Source organism: Phaeodactylum tricornutum, chromosome 7, assembly GCF_000150955.2.
Source record: "Phaeodactylum tricornutum CCAP 1055/1 chromosome 7, whole genome shotgun sequence".
Classification (NCBI taxonomy): domain Eukaryota; phylum Bacillariophyta; class Bacillariophyceae; order Surirellales; family Neidiaceae; genus Phaeodactylum; species Phaeodactylum tricornutum.
In genome coordinates, this window is record NC_011675.1 from 853,923 (window position 1) to 881,485 (window position 27,563).

Genomic DNA, 27,563 nt, shown 5'->3' on the forward strand with positions numbered 1-27,563 from the left:
ACACAATGACACCAAATAGAGTATAAATCGGAGATAGTATGACGGGACCGAAGACAATTGAATGAAAAAGGCTGCTTTCATTACACGGAAAAAAATCGATGATTTAATCCTTTTTCATTTTATTCAATGACCTCGTTTTACGACGAACATCAGAGGATCACTGTCGAAAGGTTCTTTTTCAGATTCAACTGGATCTTCAATTCCCTGGACACTCCGTATTTATGATTTACTTTCCTTAGTCTTTTTCTCTCGACTGTTATATAGATGAAATGATAAAATAAGATGTCTTCATGCTTCGTTTTTCGAATGAAAACAAGAGCGCATGGTCACCTTCCGAGCCCAACAAAAAGCAGGCATTCCAGTGAAAAGCAATTGATCCAAGAATCATGGTGAGGCCAAACAATCGTTCACAGTCAGCCCCTAATCACTTCGTACTAACTGATTCGTCTTCGAAAAGTTTGACAAAGGCTTACAAGTGTATTGAAGCTCATAAAACAAAAGGTAATCTCTTGAGAGATCGTGACAATGTCGGACTTTGACAATATCTTTGAATACCAGCGAGACGACACCACGATGTATCCTCAACACACACTATCATTCGTTCCTACCGGTGCAACCACGGACAGCAGCCAGACAAATTTTGCTGTTCCAAGCATTATCCGGAGCCATTCTACTACGAAAGTGACAAAGCTTGCTGAAAATCTTACAAGTTCTGACCTAAAGCCAAAGCGGCCTCTTTCCGCATACAATATTTTCTTCAAGAAAGAGCGCCAGCGTATTCTTGCAGAGACTCCGACTCGACCAGAGGGAAAGCCTCGAAGATCACATGGAAAGATCGGTTTTGCTGATCTTGCTCGGAGAATTGCTGGCAATTGGAATAGCATCGATGAAGATCGGAAGGCAGCTTTCGAGAAGCTTGCTGCGACGGACAAGAAACGCTACTTGGGAGAAATGGAAGTATGGAAGCGTCAGCAGGAAGAAAGTCACCATGCGATCGTGGCTAATGACACGAAAGCAGCGCCATCGTGCAATAGTAAGGGGCAATTTGAATCGGTATCACTTTATGCTTTGCTGAACCGCGCGCCCAACAATACCAGTCCCTCGGAAAGTGCGAGTGTGGAGTTTCATCCTTCGTACACGCACTTTGAATCGTTGGAACGAGGGAGCTCGGTTTATGGACAAGACTATACAGGGCCAATCCCAGATGACATAGCAATGGGGGGTGCTCGTTCTTCTGCGCCGTTCGGGCAGAACAGTTCCCATCATGCTATACATGGTTTCCCCACAGTGCAAGCAAGACTTCCAAGTCTACTTTGTACCGAACATCGACCGAAAATTTCCGATCTTGCCACAAAAATGGACAACGAGAGCGTAGATTTCCTTGTCAACATGTTTCGTTAGTTTTCGCAAAACGTTAATTGGGGGTCGCAATTAAAGTAGAACGGTTGCGCTTAATGCTTCAATCAGTTTTTGTACGTTTTCCTCGGTGGTGTCGAGATACGGGGAAATCCGAAACGCCCCGCATCGGACAGCAATATGTACATCGTGTTCGCCTTCGAGTTTGTTCTTGATCAAAATCATTTGCTCCGGTGATAGGTGACGCACCCGAATGCCAATTAGATGGTAAGCATGCACACTGGGTGTCCAAAGTTCGTGTTTGTCAGCCCAATCGAGCAACGGCATCATCCGATCCTTTAGCAGTGATTGGATTTTTTCAATGTCAACCTCAATTACTTTTAGCATGGACTTCCGCAGCATCGGTAAAAGAAAAGGACTTGGTTTTCCGCCACTATCAAATCTGCGAGCATCTGTCACGAACTCTTGGGGGTAGCCTTGAGGGCCCATTCCATCCTTGGCGGCATTCCAAATTGCCATTCCGGCCACTTTTCGAGACCGGCCGTGTTGGTCAAGAGGTTCCCATGTATTTTGTAGTTTAGGGTCGATGTAAACAAGTGAAGCTCCCGAAGGTCCACGTAGCCATTTATGAACGCTGCATGCTAACAATGCTGGGCTAAACAAACTGATATCGCAAGGATATACCCCCACAGCCTGCGTGGCATCCACAACCAAAAAAGCACCAATATCTCTACAAATTTTACTGATCTCAACAAGATCTAGAAGCGCGCCGTCAGCCCAATGCAGCGGAGGCAAACAAGCAACCAAGATTTTGTCTTGGCCGTTTTTTAAATGCGTAATCACTTTTTCGGTCCATGTAGTACTTGCACTTGGATATGACACGATATCTAATTCTAGGTATCCTCCTGATCGACTGCACAGATGCTCCCAGGGGTAAACCGCCGAGCACATTTGATCTTGAAGTACCAGAATCCGCCCCTTTTGGCCTTCCAGTTGAAATTTCAGATTGTGAGCCGCTAGAGTGATGGCAAATGCGGTACTCGGCATGATTGCAATGTTCGTCGGGCTTGCGTGTATCATTTGTGCAAAAAGTGTGCGAACTATTTTGGCATCTTCTTCCGCATCCATTTCCCACGCTGGCTTCTGAACGCAAGCGATACCCGCGGCAACCACGGACTGGTCCAGTTGCGCCTGACCAGCATTGTTCATATACACTATTTTCCGCGACATCAGATATGTAAGGATGCTGGTAACGTCGGGCTTAACGCACGGTAATAGTCGCCACGCGACGGATTCACAGTCAAAAGATTAATTTCACGAAGTATTCCTGGGCTGCATTTTCACAGCCAGTCCATTTCGTTCGTCAACCCTCAATTGCATTGCAGCCACTGACTATGAGACCCGTGTACATAAACATTTCAACGGTGAGCCGAGTTTTACCTGTAGAAGAGACCTAATCCGAACTGAGAGCGTTATTTCGCCTTCGTTTGTTGAAGCCCTTTTGAAGATAAGAAAGGGACATCGTATTTATTAGGCAAAATGGAAGGACAAACCTCTGTATTGCTAAAAGTTGGAAGAAAAATGTCGATCGTTACATGCAAAAAGCAATTAACAAATCAAAACAACAATATAATGGATACTGAATACCGAATGAGTCCTTTGACCTATAGACCTTTCAGTTTATTTGGCTAACGTGTTTCAAGTTCAAACATTCCCGTGAAATATATATATATTTACACGATCGAAAAGTAGTCGTGAGAATTTCTACTTTGTTGAATCTTGACTCGATGCTAAATGAGAAACAGATAATTCTCCGAATTTCATATTCTATTGTGCTATTTCTGCCAATACAGAATCAGCAACAAATTGGGAGCCCAGCCTGCCCATATATGCAAAGAAAAGGCTGTCTTTTTCTGCTACTGCAGCTAGCACTGTGTAGAATATTATGAAGACATTGAAAATCTGGACATCTCTCTACTCCATCCCCTCTATGTTTAAAGCTATAGCGCGTGTCTTACATTTGTTCTCTGCTTTGGAAGCAATCCACAAGCTTTGAAATCGCACCGAATTTTTCCATAATTACGTATCGTCAAACGATTAAACAAATCTGAATATTTCTGAAATATTGGCGTGGAGTTTACGAAAGGTCGCGACTAAGACGTTCCGGAGAAACTAGTCTGAGGTGGACTGGCATGAAAGTTGCACGCTAGCCCTACAGATCCTCGAGATCGTCGTTCCATCACAAGATAGTACTTCACTGTCAGTACAGACATTCCACCTATTCTCAGATAACTGGGCAATGATAGCATGAACTCTTCTTTCCAAGACCCAACCTTCCAAGACAGCAAATTCGCAGGGCCGTGCAAGAATGCATGTAGTGACTTGTTGAGCAGTGGTACACGCAAACGCTCTTCCAGAGGTCGTAGAAAGCGGAAAGAAACGGTGTCTCCTGGACTTCGTAAACCTAAACGCTGCTTGACCGCATATAACATATTCTACCAGCACGAGCGGGAGGCGACGTTGCTCGAGCTGCCCATGAATCCTTCAGGAAAACCCAGAAGCGCGAGCGGTAAAATTGCATTTATTGATTTGGTCCGGAATATAGCGCTCAAATGGAAAGCTCTTGACACGAAGAGTCGAAAGTACTTTGAAGAGCTGGCGGTGAAAGACAGAGAAAGATACGCAATAGATATGGCGCAATGGAGAAGCCGCAAGCGTCGCACAGAAATCGAAGCTGAGCAACAGGAGAAATCGACCTCACAGTCAGACGTCAACAAGAGCTCAAATCCAGTTCCTATGCCTGTGTCAAGAAGCATGGTAGTAACAGGGTCAGACGAATTTTTACCATTTCAATGTTCCAGCAGAAATTCTGGTTTTATGAAAATGAAGGAATTTTGGTCGCTTCAGGAACTCAAGCCTTCGTTAAAAAACCAAGGCCATCTTGGTAGCATGGATAAGCTGCAGCAAAGGAACGAGCCACAAGTATGGGGAGGTATCTCAAGCTTCTATCACGTAACAGACATGCGCGGACCAAAAATTTCTGACCTTATCAGCAAACTAGATGCTGAAAGCATTTCTTTTCTGGTTGAAACCTTTACCATCGACAGAAAACTGACAGCAAAACCAATCTGGGGTCCGCCAGCCGTTACTGTTGAGACCTCCCGCAAATAAGAGCAGTCGCAGAATTGATTGGGTTGTGGCGTATTTGCAAGAAATCGTTGAATGTCACTGTGAACGAATACGATATCTGTAACGTCATGATCAAAATGGAATTGGTTCGGTGGCATCTTTTTAGTGGTCTACAATTTCTCCGGCAGAAGCCCTCCGTTATTTTAAGTGTAAATGTAGGTTTTTTCTCATAAAGGTGTCTACTATAGTAGTAGCTAGCTGTAAGTTCTGTAATTAGGTGCTTTGACTTCCACGTGTTACCGTTTTGGTTCATCTTTCTCGCACAATAATCATCTATTCCAGATTCGCTGTTACGCCAGTCCCAACGCTCGCCCATGCTACAACGTTAGAAGTGATTTTGTTGACTCGGCAATTAACGAGATATGAATTACTGCTGGCGATTTTGTCTGGGCTTGTTATTAGAGCAGGCGCTTTTAAGAGACTCTTTCGGTGTTCGCTTTGTCCCCATTTTCCATCCTTCTCCTCGGAGGGTCAAGGTTCATATCAGAAATGCACTATCATCTCGAGGCGGTGGGGGTGGGGATGCCGTCGGTGAAACTGAGGATGATGAAGAGCGATACAGCCGTCAAGTTTTCGCTCTCGGCGCTGAAGCACATAAGCGAATCCGATCGTCTACCGTATACTTGGATGGGCCAGGACGTTCCGGACTCTATACGAATGTGCCAAGAACCTAGCCCTCTCTGGGGTGAGGAAGCTAGTTTTAGTCAAATCTAGCGAAAAAGTCGATGCAGCTTATTTCAAAGGAGAATTAGATGATCTAGGCCGGGCATATCACAGAGCTGCACGGTCGGAGACTGGGAAGAGTGATGATGACTGCGATGTATCCGATGAAGAAGTATTGATGGAGTACTTAAAGCGGCTCAACCCATCAGTTCAGGTATCAGTTGTAAAATATTCAGACTTTCGGCCATTAGATGACAGTTTGCGAGGAGTTCTTCTGTGTGTCGACCGTTGTCACGAGAAGCTACTAGTCATGAATGGCTTGGCAAGGCGACACAACCTTGCGTTTGTGGGGACTGAGACAGCTGGCGTGTACGGACGCGTCTTCTGCGATTTTGGGACCTCTTTCGAAGTAAATGACACTGATGGAGAGACTCCACTGGTGATTCCGCTAGATCGAGTTGAGCGAGGGATTAGTGACGAAATACTTTTTGTAACATGCCTTGAGGGGCAACAGCACGATGTTTCCAAGGGTGAAGAAATCAGGTTCATCGATCCTAACGGCGATTCATCAGAGCAGAAATGCACGGTCATCGAAGTGCACACTCCTTTGCGACTATCGATTGAGGTTGACAAAAAAGGCGGATCTTGTCAAGAGTGGATCGAAAGTGTAAATAAGAAATATGTGGCATTCTCCCGGATCAAGGCTTCTAAGAAACTTTCCTTTGACGATCTCGCAATAGCGAGTAAAAAAGCGTCCAGCGATGCTTCCATTTTCACTCCTAGCGATTTAGGAAAGAGTTTTGATGACAACCGAAGAGCGGCACTTTTCGCTTGTTTCCGAGCTGCATCAAGTTTTGTTGGGGATCATCTAAGATGGGCTGACGACAACGACTTGGATGATTTCTGTGAGCTAGTCCGGACGTTTATGTCTAACTGCGAGTCTGAGCACTGCTTTCTTTCTGAATCGCAGCATTTTAATGTTGAACAGTTTCTTGAGGTTGGAAGAGCGAAGTTCAGCCCTATCCAGGCTTTCTTTGGTGCGATAGCATCTCAAGAGGCATTAAAAGCGTTGACCGGTCTTTACCACCCTATCCAACAATTCCTTCTGTACGATTGCGACGAAATTTTGAACTCTCCTTCAGATCGCACATGTTCTGTAAACGAAAAGGAGGGAAGTGACCGAAATACATGTGGACTTCGCCATATACTGGGTGATTCTATCGTTGAAGATCTACAATCCATGAGAGTGTTTGTAGTGGGTGCTGGAGCAATAGGCTGCGAGATCCTTAAGAATCTGGCGGCAATGGGTATAGGATCCAAAAGCAAAGGCCGAGTAATTATCACGGACATGGATACTATTGAAAAATCCAATTTAAGCCGACAGCTACTTTTTCGCGACAGCGACGTCGGTAAATTCAAGAGTAGCGCTGCCACTCAAGCTATCCTTCGATTCAACAACAAAATGAAAATTGATTCTCATTCCAGCAAAGTTGGAGACTCCGAGCACAATCCCTTTGATGATCTGTTTTGGCGCAAAGGTGTTGACATTGTGTTGAATGCACTTGACAACATGGAAGCTCGCTTTTTTACAGACAGACAATGTGTTGCCAATGGCAAACCTTTGATTGACTCCGGAACGCTTGGTCCGAAGGGAAATGTCCAAGTCGTTATTCCCCATAAAAGCGAATCGTATTCGTCGAGTGCTGACCCGCCCGATCCTGCGATAGCGGTGTGTACGCTTAAGAACTTCCCTTATGCCATTTCCCACACTATTCAATGGGGACGTGATCTATTTGAGGACGTGTTTTCGAGGAGACCATCTCAAGTCAATGACGCAAGGGACTCTTTGTCCTCAACCTGCGTCGAAGCCTTCGTTTCAAGATTGATTCAGGAACGAGGAGAGAATGGATTTCAACAATTTGCTGCGGAACTGAAGGAAGATGTGAGTCCCGATCTCGAGTCGTCAGATATACGGGCGCACTCGTTAGAGTGGGCTGCGTCTACTGCAGTCAAACTTTTTCGGGATTCTATAGAGACGCTTCTTCTGAAACATCCCCCGGGAAGTTTGGACGATGATGGCGAACCCTTTTGGAGTGGAACACGGCGACAGCCACGTGTTTTATCGTTCTCTGGTTCCGTACCTCTTGATGCGATGCAGTCAAGTGTTAACGAGAATCTCATCGACTTTGTGAGGTATGCCGCTCGGTTGCGGGCAGAGATGTACGCTAGCAAGCCTATTCGTGACCCTTTTGAATTCTCACGAAATGATGCTGAGGCAAGTTTAAACAGTGCAGAGCAGGCTCAACCATCTGACAAAGAAGTGATGGACACAGACACAGTCAATGTTCTTATTGATTCTCTCAGGCGACTATCATCTTTTTCAAAACCCCTAAATACCGCCGAGTTTGAGAAAGATGACGATTCCAATGGACACATTGCGTTTGTTACTGCTGCTAGCAATCTTCGAGCCATGAGCTATGGAATTCCGCCTGTAAATAGATTGCAAACAAGGCGAATAGCGGGGAACATTGTTCCTGCTGTAATCTCGACAACTGCAGCCGTCTCAGCTCTTTCATGCATTGAACTCGTCAAGCTTGCGCAGGGAGCGCAATTGAAATTACACAGGAATGCCTTCATGAATCTGGCACTACCGTTTTTCGCTTTCACTTCCCCACTTCCTGCGGAGGTAATGCCGGGCCTGCAAGGTCGTCAGTACACAATATGGGATCGTTTGAAGGTGCGGGAAAGCAAGAAGGCCCTGGCAAAGGGTGGAATATCCCTAAGGAAGCTTATTCGTCGAATAAAACAACTAGCTTCTACGAACCCCAAAAAAGTGTCAGTTTTGTCCATATCTTTTGGTCCCTACCTCCTGTATGCAAGCTTCCTCCACGATGATGACAAAAATCATCTCAAGTCCTCCTTGTGGAACATTCTTGAAGAATTGACCGAAGTCGACGACGACTTTGTATCTACTCGAAGCAACGACAACAGGTCAACTGAATATTCGCCGACACAGAAATTTGTGGATTTATCGGTCATCGTTGAAGATCCCGACAATGGCAGTGAATGCGAGTTGCCATTGGTGAGGGTGTTTCGGAGATTTCTATAACAAGATTGTTACACCTCTATGTTATTTCCCACACCTACTAACCTATAAATGCGCTATCTAGAGAAGCGTCGCTTCATTTATGATTGACAATGTACCACCGTCTATTCAAGTTTGCTTGTGTGCAATATTGACCATGCTTGCTATGGCTGCACAAGCTTGTAAAAGGTACATAGTTTTGAAGGTTCGCGCTAGTTCTTAAAGCAGAGCACAGGCGCCCAAATTTCTATTTGATCCAAATATCCAACAGTATTCACAGACCAACTCACAGTCAGCCATAAACACACACGTAAGCGCATGTCAGCCGATTGTGAGACAAACCAACATCACGAGTTTTATAATCAGCAGCCTACTTTACAAAGAGATACTACCAAACAACCAAAGCTGTCCATTTTGGTGTGACTTCTTTTTATTTCCGCTACAATTCATGCATCGTTGTTGCCTTCGAACATGATCCGACTCCTTCTTCTTTGCTATTTCGTGCAAGCTTGGAGCTACGCTTTCACAGGGAAAAATCCGATTTCGACGAGAGCTGGCTCCGCTCTCGGCAATGTTGCCAGACCATCCTTGGCCCTAAATTTGGAACTGGATCAGCAGGTCTTGCAAGGGATTGGGATTGGCGTGGCCGGATTGGCGGCCGGGGTCGGTCTCGTAGCCTTTACGGAAGCACAAGGTGAGCGTGCGAAGGAACGAGGAGGGGGTTTGTCCGAGGGTATGAGCACTCGAATTACTGGAGGACTTTTGGAAGATGTTGAGGTGTCTTCGGTAGAAGATCTAGGCTCATTAACGAGCCAGCTAGAAAAAGCACTGAGAGAATCAGGAGGAGCAAAAGATGAAGTGTTCGAAATGACAGAAGAGGAAAAGAAACGTATCCAAGATGAAGCCGACGATGGATGGTAAGGTGTCGGCACTATTCATCGTATTAACCACCTGGCATTCTTTTTGAGTGTACACACCATTTAAAAATCGTATAATGTAAGCCATAAATTCTGCGATTATAAACTAACAGTAAGCTTTTTCGCGGTTGTCACCCGCTAGCGCTACATTGCAATATGTTACCGTCAACGACTTGTGATTGAACAACTTCTCGAAGTTGTTACTAACTGACTGTAAGATCTATCAATCTGAACACACAGCTCATCAATTATTACTGACATGAGTTCGTTTACTGCATCCAAAGCTTTGATGATTCATTGAATGGTCTCGTGCCGCAGCTATGGCTAATCACATTCGTACTCAAAATTGCAATTTAGATCGTTAGCGCCTCTAGAGCAATTCACAGTACGCAATAGTATTTGCACAACATCACGGAGGTTACAGCTACGATCATAGCAGAGCTCTCTGATATGAAATAGGCACGAAATAAGTAGACAGTCGTTGCTGGAGTACCATCGTAACCGTGTGCTAACTGTAAATCAACGAGCAACATATTTACGGACTTAGAAACTAACCCGGACATACATCTGTGGGAAGGCTTTTGCGGATACGCAGCGAAGTGAGGTGGGTGGGTGGTCTAGAGGGACTGTGCGGTCAATTCGTTCACAGCAAAAGCGATGTAAAATGCATTGTTGACGATTAATTGTACATCGCCACATTGAAAATGCTGCGGCATGGTCAAAGGAGAAGTACATACTTGCTGAAATAAAAGGTTAACTTTGACTTGGATTCAGATACAGATTGCCAAAGCGATAGACGACCTTGTCTTCCAGATTTTTGATTACGGAGCGAGCGAGTAGCGATGGACGCTGCTTCTATAAACGCCAAGATGGCCAAGTTTGTCCCGGAACTCGTATCGGCATATGCGTTGTACCCAATGAAACGAGTTCGGTGGCTGGATCCTAAGGAGATTGGACCCAGGGGGGAGCCGTGTTTTATAGCTACGTCTACCAATGCTGGAGTAAAGCCGAACTATGTGTATGGGAGGGGACCATGCGGTACCGGCTACTACAGCTTGATGACTAGAGTTCCGTATGTTAATATATACTCCAGGTTGCAAAATCAGCCTCCGGTGAGATGCTGCGCTTTGTCAAAGGAAGCAAGAAATGAGATGGATGAGTTTGATGATGTAAGGCGCATTGTGTATAATCGAAGTGTTTCGACGAGGCCGGACGATGTCGTTGCCGCGGGCGATGCCATTGCCAAAGCGCGCGGTGACGCACAGGAAGGGTTCCGATTGGGACAGCTTTCTCAGTTGGTAGGAACACCCAGTGCATTTTGAGTCAACTCTCGTTTAGGCAATGGATCCCACCTCGGTGATTGAATGTGTTTGGAGACATCTTCAAAAGATTTTCCACGACGACATCATTCCCTCTTCATTCCGGAAGTATTTGTTGGGAGAAATGTTAGCGCGCATGAGGGGCCTCGTAGGTCCATTTGTTGATATCGTAAGAAAATACTTTACTTTTTTGTGAGGTAAATTGTGAAGCTTGCTTTGGAGCTATTACAGTCCAGAGCACTCAACTAGAATAACTCTTTGTGAGTTCATAGTTTCACCGGCTTCGGTGAAGGTAGTCCTGTTGGGGGGAGAGGCATTGGCACAGTACATGACCGTTTTGTGGTGTGAGGCATTTTGGAAGAAGTAACCTGTTTCCGACTTCCGGACGGCAAACTGACAGAGAACGTTTAGTATGAGTACATCATGACATGAATCCAAGAGTGAATGTAAGCAAGTCTGCAATGTTTTATTTCCGGGTCTTTTCGATATTATTTAACATAATCAAATGACTATTCAAAACCGCTACGGTGTTGGTATGGTTTCAATACATCTGACATTGGACAGCGCAACAAGTCAAAGTACATCTCGCATACGTCGACAGCACCCAAAGCCAGACAGGCCTGACGACATGAAAAGGGTGTTTCAATATAGATTGTAAGGGGTCTCGGCCAACGTAAAAAAAAAGCAAAAAGCGAGAATTTTCGTAGCAGCGGAAGGAACATCCCCTTACTTGGCAACAACGGCCCAACCAAGAGCGGCCGAAAACGCCCTTGACCTTTGATTGGAAAATGAATGCGTCTTCCAATCAAACACTCGCACCGAAAAGTGTTGTGACTAACACTGAGTCTAATCAAGCGATGCTGATCCAGCCTGCAAATACCGGAGGATCAACGACTTCGAACGAGAAAGGCCCGCTTGTTGCCGATCTCGATATTGCTATAGGACGCAACGCTATGCCTGATTTTCTTGGACAGGATTTTCAGGACCGCAATGGACAGCACCATCCGATTGCGGAGTTCCTTTATCAACTGACTAAAATGCTGACGGATGAAAACTCAGAAATTATCGAATGGTCGGACGGGAGGATCAAGGTTCACTATCCTGAACGACTGGAAGGTGAGGTCTTGCAGAAGTACTTTCGCCACTCCAAATTTGCATCTTTTCAGCGCCAGCTGAACTACTTTGGCTTCCGCAAAATCGCGGGGAAAGGGAAGATGTCCCCATGCTCCTACGTCAATGAAGCAGCGACGTCCGATATCCGTAGTCTACTTCTTATTAAACGAAAAACCAATGGTTCCGCTGCTCGAAAAGCTGCGATGCAACAACATTCCCTTGGGTTGCCCGCCTACGACCCGAACTCTACAGCTTCAAGCGGAATGAACTTTCCCGGTCTCTCAATGGCCACTGGTAGTTCACATCAGCAGATGTCCCTTCTCAATGGACAGCAGTCCATTGCTAACGCCATGGCTTTGCTCTCGGAAAACGCCCTTCGAGCTGGCCTTGGTCAATATCAGATGTTGCAACAACAGCAACAGCAGTCAGGAGATAGCTTGGGGAATCACCAGCTTAATCTTTTTGCCCTTCAGCAGCAACAACAACAACAACAACAAAGATCCCAGCATCAATTTTTAAGTCTCCAACAGGCACAGCAAGAGCTTCAGCAGCAGCAACAAACATCGAGTTCAAACCAGCGCCTTCAAGAGCAAAATCAACTTGGGAGCAACCCCCAGTTTGGACAGCATGCTCTCCAACATTTATCGATAGCTCAAGGTCAGCAACACAATGGGTCACAGGTAACCAGTAACAACGCTTCGCAGAACATCCCCTCGCTTGAGCAGCTACGTGCCCAACTGGCAGCGAGCTTAGCTAGCCAGCATGGGTCCTTTAATGCCAGTCTGCTGAACTCTGGTCTGAATATTGCGAACAACCCTGTAGTTGCGGGAGTCAAACTAAATGCATCGCATCAAACTACTAGTGCGAACCCTGCTTCAGCAGCTCTCAAAGCTTTAACCGCTCAGACTCCTGCTATGCCTGCGACCGCAGCAATGGATGCGGCATCAGCCACTGCTCAGACCAACAGCAATCTGTTTGATTCTGCAGCCAATCTGAAATCCTTACTGGGTGAACACAGCTCTAACCAGGATGCTCGTCCTAGTGTACCAACGAACTCAACCCCACACGTTTCCAGTGCCTTGTTGAACCGACTGCCCTCATCAAGTACCATCTTTCCAGAGCTGAGCACGGCCAGTTTTGGGAACCTTCTGGCCAGCTCGAACCGATTGAACTCATTGCTGAGCTTGAACAGCTTTTTGGGATCTAGAGAACCATCGTTGGCAGATTTTGCGGCTGCCAACAATATGAGCGCTCATCAACTGGCGGCCAATGCCGCAAACGGCATGTCTCATTTTGCTTCAGATGCTTCCAAATTTCGAAGCAACCATTAGGTTTCTGTATTGTTGCTCATAGATGGGGTTGATAAACTACTCTTTATTTGAGATGAATGTATAATAAAAGAATAGACAGAACGTCTTTTCTCGACAATACCAATGGATTTCATGACCTATTCTCCACTTCGGTAGTGGAGAGCTAATTCTAAAAGGAATAAAACGGCTCGTCTGTCTGCGCACTCGACAGCGAACCTAAAATAAGCCGCCAGCCTCTATTCGGTATATCTCACACCCCATATTTCACTTTCTGCGATCTCTTCATAATGGCCGAGGCAGCATCAATAGGAGATGCTTTACAGATTCTCGGTGACCCGTCGGGGAGGCAAGACTCTGACTACTGGAACGCTTGGTTCAAGGCGGTTTGCCTGAATCCCGAACATCGAGTATTCGAGTGGTACTGCAGTACCAATGAGGTCATCCGAGTGTTGTCCAACTACATTGGAGATGCTAACATCCTTTCAGACAGACACAGGATAATGCATCCAGGATCGGGAACGTCGCTGCTTCCAGTAAGACTGTCGCAGATCTACCCGTATCGAAATGTGGTAGTGGACGTATCCGAAGTCGCGATCGACGAGATGAAACAACTCCACCGGATGCAATTCGAAGGTGTTAACCAAGGAACAAAGGCAGCTTCAGTCGAGTACCGTGTCGCCAATCTTCTAGAGCCGGCACTCGATTTCGAGGCAAACTCCTTTCATTTTTGGATCGATAAAGGTTTCGTCGATGCTGTTTTTTCAAAGGAAGGAAAAGAAGTGAACCGCTCACAAGAAGATCATCTTTTTCTTGAAATAAATCGTGTTCTTACGTCGGAAGGCGGAACTGCGCTTATTGTTTCTCTGGCGGAAGATCACTCTCTTCAATTAATTGTCAACAATTGGCTGCGGGAGTGTATCGCTTGGAAAGACCGTCTTGATGTTTGGGAGCTCACGCCTGTGAGTGGAGATATGCCACCGTTCTGCTTCGTGCTGGCGAAAGCCTCTGGCAATGCCGCAAAAAATGGAAGACGCGTAAATTTTCATTACATACACAGTAAAAGCCCCGAAGAGATATATGTGAACAATGCGGAAGAAGGTATTGCGAAAATCGGTTTTCATATTTCACAGTCCAGAGCGGCATTTGCGCAACGCTTGAGTTCTCCCAACAAGCCAAAGATATCAATTCGAAGGATTTTGGCAATCCTGGAAATTAAGCCGTACGACGCCGATATGGATTTAAAAGTGTTGGCGAACGTCATACAATCTACAGTTTGGAAAATGGCAGACAAACTAACAATCCTGCCGCAGTGGTATCCCTTTCCAGGTGGAGATCTGCAGAAGATTGTTCCCGTTGCTTACGGCATTTCCAAACTCCAACTCAAGTGCATTATTCCTGAGGACGATATCGACAAACTTGTTGAAGCAATCAATGAGTGGGAAGGGAATGATCAGTTTAGCGATGGTGTGCAATCGGTGGACGTGGACTGGGCCAATACAGTGCCTGTTGGCGACGCAATTGAGATTTTACGCAATCGATAGGGTATGACAATGCACAGACAGAACATTGCTTTGCATAATAGCTTTTGGCCGCAGGAATGAAGCAAATGAAGGTTTATTACAAGGGGTAATGGGATTTAGAGAAATATGGTAATACAGGCATTGAGAGAAGTGGCAAAGTCTATTTTGACGCAGATTCTCCCTGTTCGTCAGCACTGTTCCCTGTAGCGACTGACGAAGAACTCGGATGTACTTCAGGATTGGGAAAGTCAACGAAGCTTAATCCGTAAGAGTTTGTATCCGTACTTGGCTGCAAATCCTCATCAATCCCAGGTATCATCGCTAGATCGACCAATGAAGAATTGCGACTCAAGAAGCAGACGTAGTTGTTATGTGATCCGCTAGGAGAAGTAGTCCGAGATCGTAGTTGCTCCAAGGGCGTAGGCTCTGCCTCAACCTCCACGTCATTGGATTGGCCTCCGGTCAAAGTATTCTGATAATTACTAGCGAGCTGTGATAGACTGTCTACTGTGGATTCAGGAAAAGTAAATGATGAATGGTTCAAGGCAGCCGAGGCTAAATCAGATTGGCTGGAGGAGGCAGAAGCGGATGTCATCGCTTCTGCCTTGGAGTTAGTCGAAAGAGCTTGCCTTGGAACACTTTTGCCACATGACGCTGCAGTATACCCGTGTCGAATTCCACGGCCCACCGCGGTTTGTGCCAAAGCTTGATGTGATGACCCGGGCTTGATATTGGATTGAGAAAGGACGGAAGGTCTGAGCTTTGCCGTGTCTGGCAGCAAACCAGCTGGTGCGGATGACGCTCCCTTTGATCGATATAGAATACCAGCTAGTACTGGATTGACTAAAGGTGGGTCATTCGAGGTCGGTTGGATTTTTGGCGACTTGCTGGTAGGGGCATCCCGTTTCTTCCCACTCAGCTTGTCTTTATCTTTTAGCGAAATCGACGCTGTTGTTTTGCGCTGTAACAAGGGAAAAGGATCGATGTATGTAAGACGGCGTTGCCATGGTCCTTATCGCTCTTTGGTATTCTCTCGCAAATCTTACCTTGATTAGCAACAGGCTTCCAATGTCCCCTTTGGAATCCTCGTTGACGTACGAACACGGAGCCATCTTGCCTTTGCCCGCCAATTTACGAAAACCAAAATAATTGAGCTGTCTTTGAAAAGATGCGAACTTGGAATGCCGAAAGTACTTATGTAATACTTGCGCTTCCAGTTTGTGAGGACTGTGTACTTCAATCTTGCCTGTACATCACCAAGTCAAAAAAGTTCGAAACCGGGTCAGCAACCTCCTGATTTCTGTTTGAACGTCGCTCTAGGTACGTGATGCTAAGATAGCATGCCGAAACACTGCCAACTTACCATTTGTCCATTCAATAATATCTCGGTTGTTATCCGTCAGCATCTTTGTTAGCTGATAGAGGAACTCTGGTATCGAGTTGTTCCCTGGAGTCCCTGGTATTGGTACATTGCCTGCAGCGGTAGACAACATCGGTACCTGTGCTGAAGGTAGCATCAAGGGATTCAAAATCGAAAGTTGATGCCCTGCCGGCATTGGTTGCGTGGTGGCCGGCGAGATAACGGAGCTAGTGCTGCTCAGTCCAGCGGAAGAGTGCGGTATGTATTGTTGCGTGGTTGTATCCGTCGGCTCCGAAGCCGTCTCTGAAGTCGCGTTCATGGTAAAATCCAACGTGTGTTCGTATGCCGGACTTCCGGTATCAGCAATTGGACTAGTCCCACTAGCAAAGTTCGTGGCGAAAAAGCTATCGAGCGACGAAGTGGAAGATACGGCAACCGGTTTTAGACTGCTTTGACCCGTTCCCTCTGATGCAGTCGTAGAGTTCGCCTCCATGCTACGAAACTATCGTGGGAACGGTGCTGTCTTCCAGTTTGAGAGTCACACCGAGTCTCAGTCAAAATGTGAGGATGAAGATACAATAAAGGATTCCTAGCAGGGATCTGGTAGCTTTTGTTGACTGTGATTAAATAGAGAAGTCGGTCGTCTCGCAGTCAGTGACTCCGGTGCTGAGCGGATCGTGAGGATAGGGAGGAGCCAACGTCGGAACCTTCCTGGATGACTGTCGCTCTCGATCCTGATATTCTCACTTCGTCCTGACTCTGATTCACTTTTTCCAACACATCAAAACACGCGGTCTACTGGGTTTCCTCGTCTATACTAGCGTACAATCGTTTCGTGTGTGACCCCCATCGCAGAATCCCGGTCTGGCTCATCAAGATGATGCAGATTGCAGCTGAGCTGTCAATTTAGTTAAGGATTCATTACGTGGTGCTGACGTGTCGCATTTTGTGACGTCATTAGGACAGTGGGGTTTGCTGACTACTTTCCGACTGACTTGGCATTTGTTTGGCGCGAATTTGTCGAGTCAATCTGCTTCGTGAAGAAGCAATGACGTCATGTATTTCACCTGGACGTCGACCGTAATGGCGCTCGAATTTGTACTAGATTCGGGTTCTTTCGGAGGGTTGGGCGCACGCACGGATTCACCGTTGGATGCCCCCGCGTCCAGAAAAACGCCGTTCCCACTTGGGTGCTCGGGTCTCTTCGGGTGTCGATGGGAAACTGTGCTTTTCCATCACGCATCACCTCCACCCACTGTTTCGTTCTTTTTTATCCCTCGATCTTTTCTGTTCCTCGGAAGTCAGCTCAACTTTCTGCCTGGGCAGCCAGTTTTTTGCGGCACTCGATTTCAGACTTTCATCGTGAGGGTGAAAATACCAAGAATTGCCATTTCTTGTGTCACCATCGTCTTTCCAATCCCTTGCTTCGGAATGTCATGCGCAGAAGCCAGTGTATTGTCAGTAGCAACAAGAAAACTACTGGTATAAAGACACTGCTGCCGCGCTTCCAAGCCTTCTTGTGGTGTCTCGTCTTTTCATCTCGATTTCTTTCGGCTGAAGGACTCGCCATCTTCATGGGTCTCCTTAAAGTCGGCGTTCCCAAATCCTGGGACGATTCGAAGAAAGATCTCGATTACATTCGCAAGGCTGGTGTTCGGCAATTCGTTTCTACCTATAATCGTGTGAAGGACTTTAAAGGCGATGAACTCTTGTGGGGAGATGAAATAGAGTACGGTATCTTTCACATGGATCACAATGCTAAGAAAGTGCGCTTGTCGTTGCGAGCCAAAGAAGTAAGTATTGACGAATGTGGACCGGAATTTTTCAGTGTGGCAGATCAACGAGCAAAGCTCTAATTCTTCCTTTGGCCTGCTGCACAGATCATGGACGAACTGAATCGCAAAGAGACCCTTCATTCCCAAATCGTGGAAGGCTGCAACTGGGTACCAGAATACGGAGCGTGGATGGTGGAGGCCACACCCGACCGTCCTTACACGGGTTACACGACCGATCTACTACGAGTCGAACGTAACATGCGGCTCCGCCGCAAGCGTATGCTCACGGTATTGTCGGAAGAGGAAGTGGCTCCAACGATCAGCTCATTTTTCATGCTCGGCGCGCAAGGGGATGACGGGACGATCCCCTCTACAACCGTCGGCGGACCTGTCACCGAAAGTGAGTATATCAGTGACGGGATAATTAATCCTCACCCGCGTTTCGGAACGCTGACGGCCAATATTCGCCAACGCCGCGGTTCCAAAGTCAACATACGAGTGCCGCTATTTCGGGATACCCGCACACCAGAATACATTGATTTTGAGCCACCCAAGGGCAGCGTCGATGGCTGCTGTGGTAGTGACAGCCAGCAGCTGTGGCGGTACGGCAAAGGAGATGTGTCTATGGAAAAGCACGGAATGAACTACGTTATTGTGGGTTGCTCTAAATCCTCCACGGACGAAGAGTTTGATGATCACGCGATAGATCAAGGTGCTACCTTGCAAAAATGGTTGGTTGACGTAAATTGTGCGGGCTGCAAAGGTTTGTTTTATCGTCGTGCACCTAACGAGATTGTGCCGGATTCGGACTGGCCTCGCAATGGTGATATTGTAGTTGGCTTGGAACTTCAGGAACCAGCTGGATGGGTGCGCTTGCAGAACGGCTACTATCTACCCATGCATAGTGACGATGGGGAAGTAGCCTTTTTGCACAAGGTTTCCTCGCGAACGCAGCCTTCCAATTCGGAGTTGAAGCGCATCGGATCCAATACACCCTTGTTTCGTGGGGCAGTTGAGAAAACGGATGTCTCATCTTTGTTGAACGGAAGGATTGAACTTTCACCCGAATCCGCCACAGCCACCGCAACATTAACCAAGGAAATTCCCGAAGAAATGCGAAGTGACGAAACGTGCCGGGCTTCTATTCATATGGACGCGATGGCCTTTGGGATGGGCTGCTGCTGTCTCCAAATTACTTTCCAGGCCAAGGATATTGAAGAAAGCCGATTCATATATGATCAGCTTGCAGTTATGGCGCCCATTATGATGGCGCTGACGGCTTCGACTCCGATCCTGAAGGGTCGCTTGGCGGATACGGATGCCCGGTGGGGCATCATCAGCGAAAGTGTCGATTGCAGGACACTGGCGGAACGCGGCCGAGAGGATCCTGATGCTCCGTACGAAGATTACAATCGTAAGGGCCAGAGACGAATTTACAAGAGCCGGTACGATTCTATCAGCACCTACATTTACCAGGGCGTTTTGTCGTTGAAGGACGAAAAAAGTACTGGGCTAGCCAATCGTGTGTTGAATATTTACAACGACATTCCGGTCCCTATTGACGAAGACAGCTATAAGCAACTTCGTGATGCTGGTATTGATCCAGCGTTGGCGCAGCACGTTGCACATCTCTTTATTCGTGACCCACTCGTAGTCTTCAATGGCGCGGTCGAGGAGGTGGACGACGATACTCAGACCGAGCATTGGGAAAGCATTCAGAGTACCAATTGGTGAGTTGACTTCCCGTGATTTCAGAGGAATATATGCAGTGAAATATCTTACACATCTCGCAACAGGCAAAGTGTCCGGTGGAAGCCTCCGCCGCCACGCAACAGTCCTAATGACCCCCATATTGGCTGGCGTACCGAATTTCGTAGTATGGAATTGCAGTTGACGGATTTTGAAAATGCTGCATTCACGGCGTTTATTGTGCTCTTAACCCGGGTTATTTTGACGTTTGATCTGAACCTATACATTCCGATGAGCAGAGTTGATGCAAATATGCAACGAGCGCATAGTAGGAATTCAGCTGCCAAGGGAAAGTTTTTCTTTCGGCGTCACATGGCGCCCTTGCAGGAAGGTGATGATGGATATGGCGTCAAGTTTACTTCCATGTTCGCTCAAGCAAAGCGAGGAGACGACCCTCTAATGAGTCCTATACAGGACGTCAACGGTCATGTAGGCGTCGAAGAAGTGGATGACGTCGTAAGTGACCAACGCCGCAAGTCCCCTTATGCTCCCGGAAGTTCTGAAGAAAATTCGTTTGAAGAAATGACGATGAACGAAATTATGAATGGCAAGGGAGATCACTTTCCTGGTCTGATTGTGCTGATTCTGGCGTATTTGGATCACATCAACTGCGATAAGGTCACGCTCAAGCGCTTAGAAAACTATCTGACGTTTATTGCCAAGCGCGCAACGGGTGAACTCGTCACACCTGCGACCTGGATGAGGAATTTTGTCCGGAATCATCCTGCATACGAACAAGATTCGATTCTATCAGATGAAATCGCCTACGACCTCATGATTGCCTGCCGTGACATCGGCCAAGGGAAATTGCACGTTCCCGAATTATTGGGAGACAACATTATTGATCCAATTACAAGTGAAGGTGCTTACGATGTCAAACTTGACTCGAAGCGCGTCCAAAACGATCGCATTCTTGATTTATTGCGACAATACACGAAGCGCAAATCCTTTTCGGCGCATGGCGCGATGAATGTCGGTGACGCGTGAGAGACAATTGTATGATGATGTTGTGCGTCTTTTCTGTAGTGGGCTGATTTTTGAGTCCGATCAGTTTCACTACACTCCACCGCTATTATCGAAGAATTTTGGTTGCAGCGCAGTGGACCTAAACTAGAATATGTTTTCAATTGTCATTTAACACGCAATGCCACTTAACTTCAATTTTTCATTAAGCAGCAATGATTAGACCCGACTTTTGGTGGTTGCAGTATTATTACGATGGTGAATAGGTAAAACGGGTCTTCGCCGCGTTTTGCGTGTCCGGGTCTCGGGTGAGCTGTACATAACGGTGGCCGTGACCACCAGGCTCGCGCCGACGAGAAAGGATACGGACGGATGAAAGTCGAACAGGAACGCCGACACGATGCAGCTCACGACGATACTAAAGCTGGTAGCAAAGACTTTGAGTACGTTGTCGGCGTACTTGACGACGGTAGCCACGATGAGGCCGCCGACGGCTTGGACCGTGACGACGGTCCACACGAGAGTGTTGTAGCCGCCCCAGAAACCTTGCGTCCGAATGGCCTCGGCATCCTTGACGTAAACCGTCAAGTACGCAATTACGATGGAGGACAATCCCATTTGGACGTTGCGGATCCAGAGAGACGTCCGGGATCCTTTAAGGATTTTTTCAAAGTAGACGCCAGAAAAGCCTGAGGTACATGCCGCGCACAGTACGGCCACGAGTCCCACCCAACGCGTGTGGGCCGCCGCGGTTCCATTAGTATCATCGACAGCGTCAGTCGCGGCCTTGCTGTCTTGTTCCGAATGTTGGTCACCGCTGCCGGAAAGCTGAACGATAGCAACTCCAATCGTAAGAACAACCAGCGACAACCACTTCATGGTGGAGAACTTGCGTTGCAAGAGAAGCGCACTGAAGAGAGCCGTGGTAAGAATTTTGAGTTGGTAGCACACTTGGTACGTAGCCGCGTCCAAGTTCGTCAGCGCCAGATATAGTAGATTATTCTGTACGGTATACAGCAAGGAGGGCACGGTCAGTTTGAGCAGTTCCAAAGGGGATCCGATGGTGTGAGTGTAGAGTTCGTGCAGCACCCCCGATTTAGTCTGGACGGCAATGACACCGACACAAATAACGAGTTTCATAACTTCCATAAGAAAGACCGCAGTGGATGCCAAGTAGAGCGGTTGAGTATCGTCATGTTGGGTGCGGGAGTAGCGCATGAGTAGGACGAGCCCTACCATTTGGGCGACGAGGAGAAAGAGCGCGGCGTACTTGATGACGCGGTCGCGGGGATTTTCTTCCGATCGGGATTTGGTCGTATCCGACGTCCGCGATTTGCGCTTGGCGCCGCTCGCGAGCATACTCGACGAACCCCCGCTACCGTCCGCGGAGGATCGTTTGACGCGGCGTTTGGTGGACCCGCTGTCGTCTTGACTCGGATGACCCGTGGGAATCAAGAGACTCTGTGCTTCGGCGTTGCTGGTACTCTCACTGTTGTCGTTGTTGTTGTTGTTGTTGGTCCCGTCCGTACCCGCGTGGTTAACGGTGAGTTCCACATTATGGTGTTCGTGATCCTGACCATGAATGCCGTCGTTGGTGTCGGTCGATTGCATCATTGTGGACGGCGGAGTGTTTGGTACCGTCTGTTGGTTTTCGTTTATGTATTCAGGAATGAGGATCGATGCGTGGTGCGCGAATTCCAGCTCGAATTGACCGTGATGAAGTATATATTACACAGTAATCACAGTAAGGAGACTGTCTGGAGCACCCGAGAGGAATAGGAGAGCGATTTGCGAAAAGCTTGTGGTAGGCCATGGCATGTTGCATTGCATTACATTCCATTCCAGTTCGTAGAGTTCATCATCCCGGGCCAGAAACGAACGACTCACGGTCTTACAACGCGATATCGTTCGAAAGGTACGGAACGGTGAAAGTCATTGTCGGCAATGACTTCGTTGATTTGTTTGAATTTAAATACATTCGAGTTTTGATTGTAAGTCGATTTTCTTCCTTGAGTCACGGACGGTTTCCAGTTGGCTAGTCTTGCATGAGTCTGGCCGCTTGTCCTACCAACGACGTCGCCCCAAACATATTATTTGATAATTACAGTGAACAACATCGAGAAAGGAAAACCATTTTGGTTTCTAACTCGCAATTGACTGACTGTGAACGCAAGATTGAAGGAGTGTGCCAACAGTTTTTTTTTGGTCGTTCTCTTGACCTAGCCACTGCTCTTGCTACTGCTCCAGCTGTTGCTGTTGTGTCCAAGCGCTGTTCTCGTCACGTCATTACCATTGTTCGACAAGCGTGTTTGAGAAAAATGAACATGCCGCCGTCGCCCAGCAACCCGACCGCATCCGCGCAAAAGGTGCTGATAGCTTGCAACCTCCTTAAATCCAATTCCAAGCGCGACCGTCGACGCCCGCCGCGAGCCATTGACATCCTCCAGTACCTTTTGGAACACGACCAGATTCAACCCGACGACGTCGAAAAGGCGTACCGAGACATTCAAAGTGACGACGCTGACTATCACCGACGCGAAGAGCCTACGCCACCACCAGTGTCGGCCCTCGCATCCATCGACGCTTCATCGGACAATACCGTCGCCTGGGACCAAGCGCATAATTGTCGCCGTCGACACGTGGCCTTACGGATCTACTACGACGGTCAGAAGTATTCCGGACTGGCCGAAAGCGTCGGCAGTGATCACGACGCCTCGGTCGAAAAAGCCCTCTTCCGGGCCCTCCGCACGTCCCGCCTCGTCGAATCCCGCGCTTCCTCGGGATACTCACGTTGCGGGCGTACCGACAAGGGTGTCAGCGCCGCCGGACAAGTCGTGGCTCTAAGGCTCAAGAGCGCGTACGCGCTGGACGCCTCCTGGGACGCTGCGGGACAGGATCTGGTTGCCGAAAACGAACTACCCAAAAACGCATACACTCCGTTGTCGGTATACGTCACTCCACGACCGCGATCTACCAAAAAACAACGCAAAAAGCACACTGTAGACGTTCAAAACAGCCAAAATGGCAACCAGCAGACTGATCCTCCCCTTCGCCAACAACGGGCACTGCGCGAACACGCGTACGACAAAATTCTGAACAACTTGTTGCCCGATGACATTCGGGTCCTGGGTTGGATACCAGTATCCGACGACTTTTCGGCACGCTTTTCCGCCACTTCGCGGACCTACCGGTACTTTTTCCGCCGCCGTCGGACTTTGGATGTCGAAGCTATGCGCCAAGGCCTCCATCGGATGCAAGGGACACACGACTTTCGCAATTTCTGCAAAATGGATGTCGAAAAGGTCTACAACTTTGAACGCCGAATCGATAAGGCTGAAATAGTCAATATGGAGCGAGACACCGGCGTCTCCTACTTTTTAATTGTCGGCCAGGCATTCTTGTGGCATCAAATTCGTTACATGGCGAGTATTTTGTTCGCCATCGGTCAAGGCTTGGAAACGCCTGAGTTGGTCACGGCCATGCTGGATATCGCGCAGAATCCGGGTAAGCCAGCCTATCCTTTGGCGGATGAGCAACCGCTAGTGCTGCACGATTGTGGCTATCCCCGTCTGCGCATGGGATACGCGGTGGAGAATCTGTGGCACATCTTTACCCACCAAGAGTCGCAGTGGGAAGCGCATATTTTGGCGGAGGCCCAAATCAGAAGCAATTTGGAAAGTTTGAAAACGATGAACGTGGCAGTGTCAAATCTAAAAGAGTTTGTCGTCGGGAAATTGAAAGAGCAGCAAGTCCAAACCAGCTTATCTTTGGAGGAGTACGTGGACACGGCGATAGCCACACTTTGGAATACTGTCGACGACAGTACCTCCTCTGCGAATGTGACGTGGGGCAAGGCATTGATGTGGATGGAAAGTGTGTTGGGATTGGTAGCAGAGCCCCCCAGTCTGCACTCGCCGGTGCACGTGCCGATCCTCCGTCGAGGCCGGGGCACTACTTACGAAGAAAAACTGGCCTCGCTGCAGAATTCCGCCAGAAGATGCCAGCGATACAATGAAAATATTGTGAAAAAGCGCAAAAGCAAAGAAGAAGACGCCGCGTTTTACAGACATATGACGAGCCAAGGCGGCTCGGCGGATTAGATGCTACCTTAAGGATTTGTCTGGTGTTTTTCAACAATGTCGCCCACTTTGTGAGTAGCAGTACCCCGTTCCAGCGGTGCCGGCTGAGATACGTGAGGTGTCCATCCAATGGCGTAGATCACTTGAACCGATGCCTCCACTGCTGGCTCCCCTCCGTCGTCATGTCCTTCTAAAGGAAACATTTCGTCGTAGAGACATGCCGTTGCTAAAAACGTATCCAGTCCAATACGTTCTCTTCGTTTAATACAAGCATTGCTCTCCCCCATACGTTGCAAGTGCTCCATCAGGACGGCTGCGTTGGGAAACGCGATCTTCATGGAATCCACGTCGATTGTGGGCAACGCAAAGCCTGCACGTTGTAAAAGAGCGCCCACGTCCGAAAGCTCTACAAATGGTCCGACGTGCGGACTGACTCCGCCTTCGCGCTCGATCTCTGCCATCACCATTGCAGCTCGCAGCTCGGGTAACGTAGTACCACCAATCATGGCAAACATAAAGCAGCCATCCGGTTTCAACACCCTCCGAATTTCTTTGAAAAGTTTCGGTAATTGATTGACCCAATGCATCGACGTTGAGCTAATAACTAGATCGAAAGTCCCATCCGGAAACGGCAAAATGGCTTCTTCGTCCAATTCCAGACGGTAAGAATCGCAGCGTTCACTGCCGGGCACGAGGAGATCGGCATCGCGGTACAACATTTCCCCAGCGGAATCCAGTTGAACTAATTTCCTGACGCCACCCACGCCCCCTTCACCTTGAAGGGCCTCATCGGCACAGATTGCTTTGTAAACATAACCAGGACCGGATCCCACGTCGAGCGCTAGCGGAAATCCCTCGTCGCGCTTAATGTCGTCTAGGCGATCAATCAAGCGCGAGGCGATTTCTTCCCGAACGTAGTCGTAGTTTGCGGCATCATCCGACGCATTTCGCCAAGATTGCTGCATCCGGGCTGCATTATTACGCTGTAGTCGCTTGAAACCACGGTCAAACGCATGCGTGGCGCTGGCTTCGGCGTTCTGGCTACCGTCGCGAGGAACACCGCTGCTACGGCGCCTCGAGATGACAAAGGCACTGGCAGGGGTGGAGAGCAGCAAATCAGCAGAAACAGCGGCCTTCGATCGATTCCGTATCAGCAAATTTCGAGCTAAAGAAACGAGCGACATGGTCAGAAAGCAGGAAGGCTCTGAATCTAGGGAGAATTTTTGTAAGGACTAGAATTGAGTCCGCAGGACTCCCTAATCTTACAGCGTGCGCTATCATGCTTGTACAATCAAACCATCGCGACGACAAAGAGAAAGTCGACTATTCCGAGAGCGAGAGTTAGTGTAAGGAACCAGGAGCTGTGAATACAGGAACACAGAGACATAATGTTCTCCGATTTCTGCCTGGTATGGTGGTAGGATCGTGTCTGATGGACATATAAAATGTCTGTCATTTTCCAGCAACCTAACGTTATCTCCGTGGCCGTGGATTTCTTGATGTGAGACATCAGTTGTGGATGCTTCATTCCATAGGCAACGTAGAATACCAATTCTCAGGAACTGCATATCAAAACAGATGTATGCTTTTGACACGGTAACATAGTACGGATGTTCAGAGTTGTGCTAGAATGGCGCTGATCGCAACAAACGTGTACACAAAAGCAACTGGAACCATGCAACCTACCAATAGACCAAATATATCTATTGGAATGCTGGAGATCATCTGTTGGGCTGCCGCCGCCACAACCGCCGCGGCACTATTAGTTTGCGGAGCCACTTCTTGCGCTTCTCGCGCAAGCTTTGGTGCATTACATACATCCACTATTGCAAACGCATTATCAATCCAGTGGCAAGGCGGCAATCACGTGGAACCAACATTTATTCACGGAAACGTAACCATACTAGCGCGGACGGATCGGTACGTGGTAGTGGCAAAGCCTCCCACTGTGGTATGCCACCATTCGGAGTGGACGGGTTCCCGTTCCGATCCTTTCCAGATCCCCATGCTCCAGCGCACACGGGAAGCAATGGGTGGCAATTGCGTCAATCTCGTGCACCGACTCAATTGGGGTTGTAGTGGCTGTTTGCTCCTGACCTACGCCGCGGATACCGCTGATGCTGAAATCTACATACCGAACACCACGGCAACTCTGATAGCTTCCATGAAAGAGACTGCGAGTTTAAAGACATATTTGGCTTTAGTGCGAGGCGAAGGTTTACTACAAGGACGGGATTTCAAACAGGAGGGTTGGTTCAAGGTAGATCGACCAATCAAAAACGAAAAGGGTATTTTAAACAATGCTACAACTTGGTTCCGCTTCGTGGCGGGCCAAGATAACGATAGTGGTAGAATCAATCAGCCACGGGCGTCGCTTGTGCTCGCAAGACCAGAAACGGGACGGTGGCACCAAATTCGCCGACACTTGAACGGTCTGTCTCATCCTATTTTGGGCGACACTTCGCACGGCAACAGTCATGTCAATCGAGAGTGGCGAGATCTCCGGGGCATGCCTGCCCAGCGGACTTGCCTGCATCTTGCTCGTTTGCAGCTTGGACCAAATTAAGTCTCTCCGAATGGAATAGATGTCACGTGTCCGCTCGAGTGGGACATGCTCCACATGCTCAAAGAACACTTGCCCAATGTCTTGGAACGAGCGCTGCCGATCCTTCGACAGGAAGGTATCGAACTGGAATCAAGTGGTCCATTGACGATCTTACCATTCAAATTGAAGCTAATGTGAAAATACATAATGTGAGTTAATTCAGTTGATACAACGTAAAAGATTGTACTAATCACGATACATAATTTCGCTGTGAGAGATGGTTGAAAGAGTACATATTATCTTACTGTTAATTTAAATAAAAGTCCAATGTAAAAAGAATAAAGTCATATATGGGTTCCCAGTGAGACATTGCAGAAAACACTGATCGGTTTCTCACGCAACAATTTCCAATGAAAGCCATATGAACACGACAACTGCCAAAAAGTATTCTTTGCCCCCAAAAATGTAAAGCACTAATCCCAAATAAATGGAGTATTTCAGCAATAAATGCTGTTGCATGAGTAAATCATTGACTTTGTGTTTCACCTCTTTGGCTTGCTCCAAATTAAGAAGGCGAGACTCAACTTCAGTATTCAAATCAAGCAGCTCTTCGTTTTGGC

The 27,563-nt window shown here is 47.7% G+C and overlaps 13 protein-coding genes across 13 annotated transcripts; 9 read left to right on the forward strand and 4 right to left on the reverse strand.

Annotated features, from left to right (window-relative positions):
* Positions 1 to 384: 384 nt before the first annotated feature.
* On the forward strand, positions 385 to 1,401 carry PHATRDRAFT_45662 (predicted protein; the record flags this gene model as incomplete). The annotated part of the gene is made up of 1 exon (XM_002179694.1): positions 385 to 1,401. The coding sequence occupies exon 1, from the start codon at positions 526 to 528 to the stop codon at positions 1,399 to 1,401; it is 876 nt and encodes a 291-aa protein (XP_002179730.1). The 5' UTR covers positions 385 to 525.
* PHATRDRAFT_45663 (predicted protein) lies at positions 1,380 to 2,738 on the reverse strand. The gene is made up of 2 exons (XM_002179893.1): positions 1,606 to 2,738; positions 1,380 to 1,553 (listed from the first exon to the last, which is right to left on the reverse strand). The coding sequence occupies exons 1-2, from the start codon at positions 2,584 to 2,586 to the stop codon at positions 1,464 to 1,466; spliced, it is 1,071 nt and encodes a 356-aa protein (XP_002179929.1). The 5' UTR covers positions 2,587 to 2,738; the 3' UTR covers positions 1,380 to 1,463.
* A 925-nt stretch (positions 2,739 to 3,663) lies between these two features.
* PHATRDRAFT_45664 (predicted protein) lies at positions 3,664 to 4,603 on the forward strand (the record flags this gene model as incomplete). The annotated part of the gene is made up of 1 exon (XM_002179695.1): positions 3,664 to 4,603. The coding sequence occupies one exon, from the start codon at positions 3,664 to 3,666 to the stop codon at positions 4,525 to 4,527; it is 864 nt and encodes a 287-aa protein (XP_002179731.1). The 3' UTR covers positions 4,528 to 4,603.
* Positions 4,604 to 4,907: 304 nt separating this feature from the next.
* Positions 4,908 to 8,317, forward strand: UBA1 (ubiquitin-activating enzyme E1, protein 1; the record flags this gene model as incomplete). Its single annotated transcript, XM_002179696.2, has 2 exons — positions 4,908 to 5,184; positions 5,268 to 8,317. The coding sequence occupies 2 exons, from the start codon at positions 4,908 to 4,910 to the stop codon at positions 8,315 to 8,317; spliced, it is 3,327 nt and encodes a 1,108-aa protein (XP_002179732.1).
* Positions 8,318 to 8,764: 447 nt separating this feature from the next.
* On the forward strand, positions 8,765 to 9,214 carry PHATRDRAFT_35416 (predicted protein; the record flags this gene model as incomplete). Its single annotated transcript, XM_002179697.1, has 1 exon — positions 8,765 to 9,214. The coding sequence occupies one exon, from the start codon at positions 8,765 to 8,767 to the stop codon at positions 9,212 to 9,214; it is 450 nt and encodes a 149-aa protein (XP_002179733.1).
* A 2,063-nt stretch (positions 9,215 to 11,277) lies between these two features.
* PHATRDRAFT_45666 (predicted protein) lies at positions 11,278 to 12,973 on the forward strand (the record flags this gene model as incomplete). The annotated part of the gene is made up of 1 exon (XM_002179698.1): positions 11,278 to 12,973. The coding sequence occupies exon 1, from the start codon at positions 11,318 to 11,320 to the stop codon at positions 12,971 to 12,973; it is 1,656 nt and encodes a 551-aa protein (XP_002179734.1). The 5' UTR covers positions 11,278 to 11,317.
* A 258-nt stretch (positions 12,974 to 13,231) lies between these two features.
* Positions 13,232 to 14,493, forward strand: PHATRDRAFT_45667 (predicted protein; the record flags this gene model as incomplete). Its single annotated transcript, XM_002179699.1, has 1 exon — positions 13,232 to 14,493. Exon 1 carries the CDS (start codon positions 13,240 to 13,242, stop codon positions 14,491 to 14,493), a length of 1,254 nt encoding a protein of 417 aa, XP_002179735.1. The 5' UTR covers positions 13,232 to 13,239.
* Positions 14,494 to 14,632: 139 nt separating this feature from the next.
* PHATRDRAFT_35419 (predicted protein) lies at positions 14,633 to 16,325 on the reverse strand (the record flags this gene model as incomplete). The annotated part of the gene is made up of 3 exons (XM_002179894.1): positions 14,633 to 15,433; positions 15,519 to 15,718; positions 15,836 to 16,325. 3 exons carry the CDS (start codon positions 16,323 to 16,325, stop codon positions 14,633 to 14,635), a joined length of 1,491 nt encoding a protein of 496 aa, XP_002179930.1.
* A 781-nt stretch (positions 16,326 to 17,106) lies between these two features.
* On the forward strand, positions 17,107 to 20,533 carry PHATRDRAFT_27240 (predicted protein). Its single transcript, XM_002179700.1, has 5 exons — positions 17,107 to 17,625; positions 17,713 to 18,168; positions 18,706 to 19,337; positions 19,404 to 19,709; positions 19,854 to 20,533. Exons 1-5 carry the CDS (start codon positions 17,269 to 17,271, stop codon positions 20,341 to 20,343), a joined length of 2,241 nt encoding a protein of 746 aa, XP_002179736.1. The 5' UTR covers positions 17,107 to 17,268; the 3' UTR covers positions 20,344 to 20,533.
* PHATRDRAFT_20120 (predicted protein) lies at positions 20,484 to 21,612 on the reverse strand. Its single transcript, XM_002179895.1, has one exon. The coding sequence runs from the start codon at positions 21,556 to 21,558 to the stop codon at positions 20,539 to 20,541; it is 1,020 nt and encodes a 339-aa protein (XP_002179931.1). The 5' UTR covers positions 21,559 to 21,612; the 3' UTR covers positions 20,484 to 20,538.
* A 1,421-nt stretch (positions 21,613 to 23,033) lies between these two features.
* PHATRDRAFT_5217 (predicted protein) lies at positions 23,034 to 23,882 on the forward strand (the record flags this gene model as incomplete). Its single annotated transcript, XM_002179701.1, has 2 exons — positions 23,034 to 23,150; positions 23,352 to 23,882. Coding segments are annotated over 2 exons (648 nt in total), but the record flags the coding sequence as incomplete, so codon positions are not given.
* A 545-nt stretch (positions 23,883 to 24,427) lies between these two features.
* PHATRDRAFT_11990 (predicted protein) lies at positions 24,428 to 25,447 on the reverse strand (the record flags this gene model as incomplete). Its single annotated transcript, XM_002179896.1, has 2 exons — positions 24,428 to 25,167; positions 25,195 to 25,447. Coding segments are annotated over 2 exons (993 nt in total), but the record flags the coding sequence as incomplete, so codon positions are not given.
* A 581-nt stretch (positions 25,448 to 26,028) lies between these two features.
* PHATRDRAFT_35424 (predicted protein) lies at positions 26,029 to 26,964 on the forward strand (the record flags this gene model as incomplete). Its single annotated transcript, XM_002179702.1, has 1 exon — positions 26,029 to 26,964. The coding sequence occupies one exon, from the start codon at positions 26,029 to 26,031 to the stop codon at positions 26,962 to 26,964; it is 936 nt and encodes a 311-aa protein (XP_002179738.1).
* Positions 26,965 to 27,563: the final 599 nt, after the last annotated feature.

Coding starts and splice junctions, on each gene's coding strand:
- PHATRDRAFT_45663 (XM_002179893.1), bottom strand. CDS start 2,586: ATGTCGCGGAAAATAGTGTATATGAACAATGCTGGTCAGGCGCAACTG. Junction 1,554..1,605: donor ACCATCTAATTGGCATTCGG/GTGCGTCACCTA, acceptor ACAAACTCGAAG/GCGAACACGATGTACATATT.
- PHATRDRAFT_27240 (XM_002179700.1), top strand. CDS start 17,269: ATGCGCAGAAGCCAGTGTATTGTCAGTAGCAACAAGAAAACTACTGGT. Junction 18,169..18,705: donor TTGAGCCACCCAAGGGCAGC/GTCGATGGCTGC, acceptor ACATTAACCAAG/GAAATTCCCGAAGAAATGCG. Junction 19,710..19,853: donor GATGATGGATATGGCGTCAA/GTTTACTTCCAT, acceptor TGCTCCCGGAAG/TTCTGAAGAAAATTCGTTTG.
- PHATRDRAFT_20120 (XM_002179895.1), bottom strand. CDS start 21,558: ATGGTAGGGCTCGTCCTACTCATGCGCTACTCCCGCACCCAACATGAC.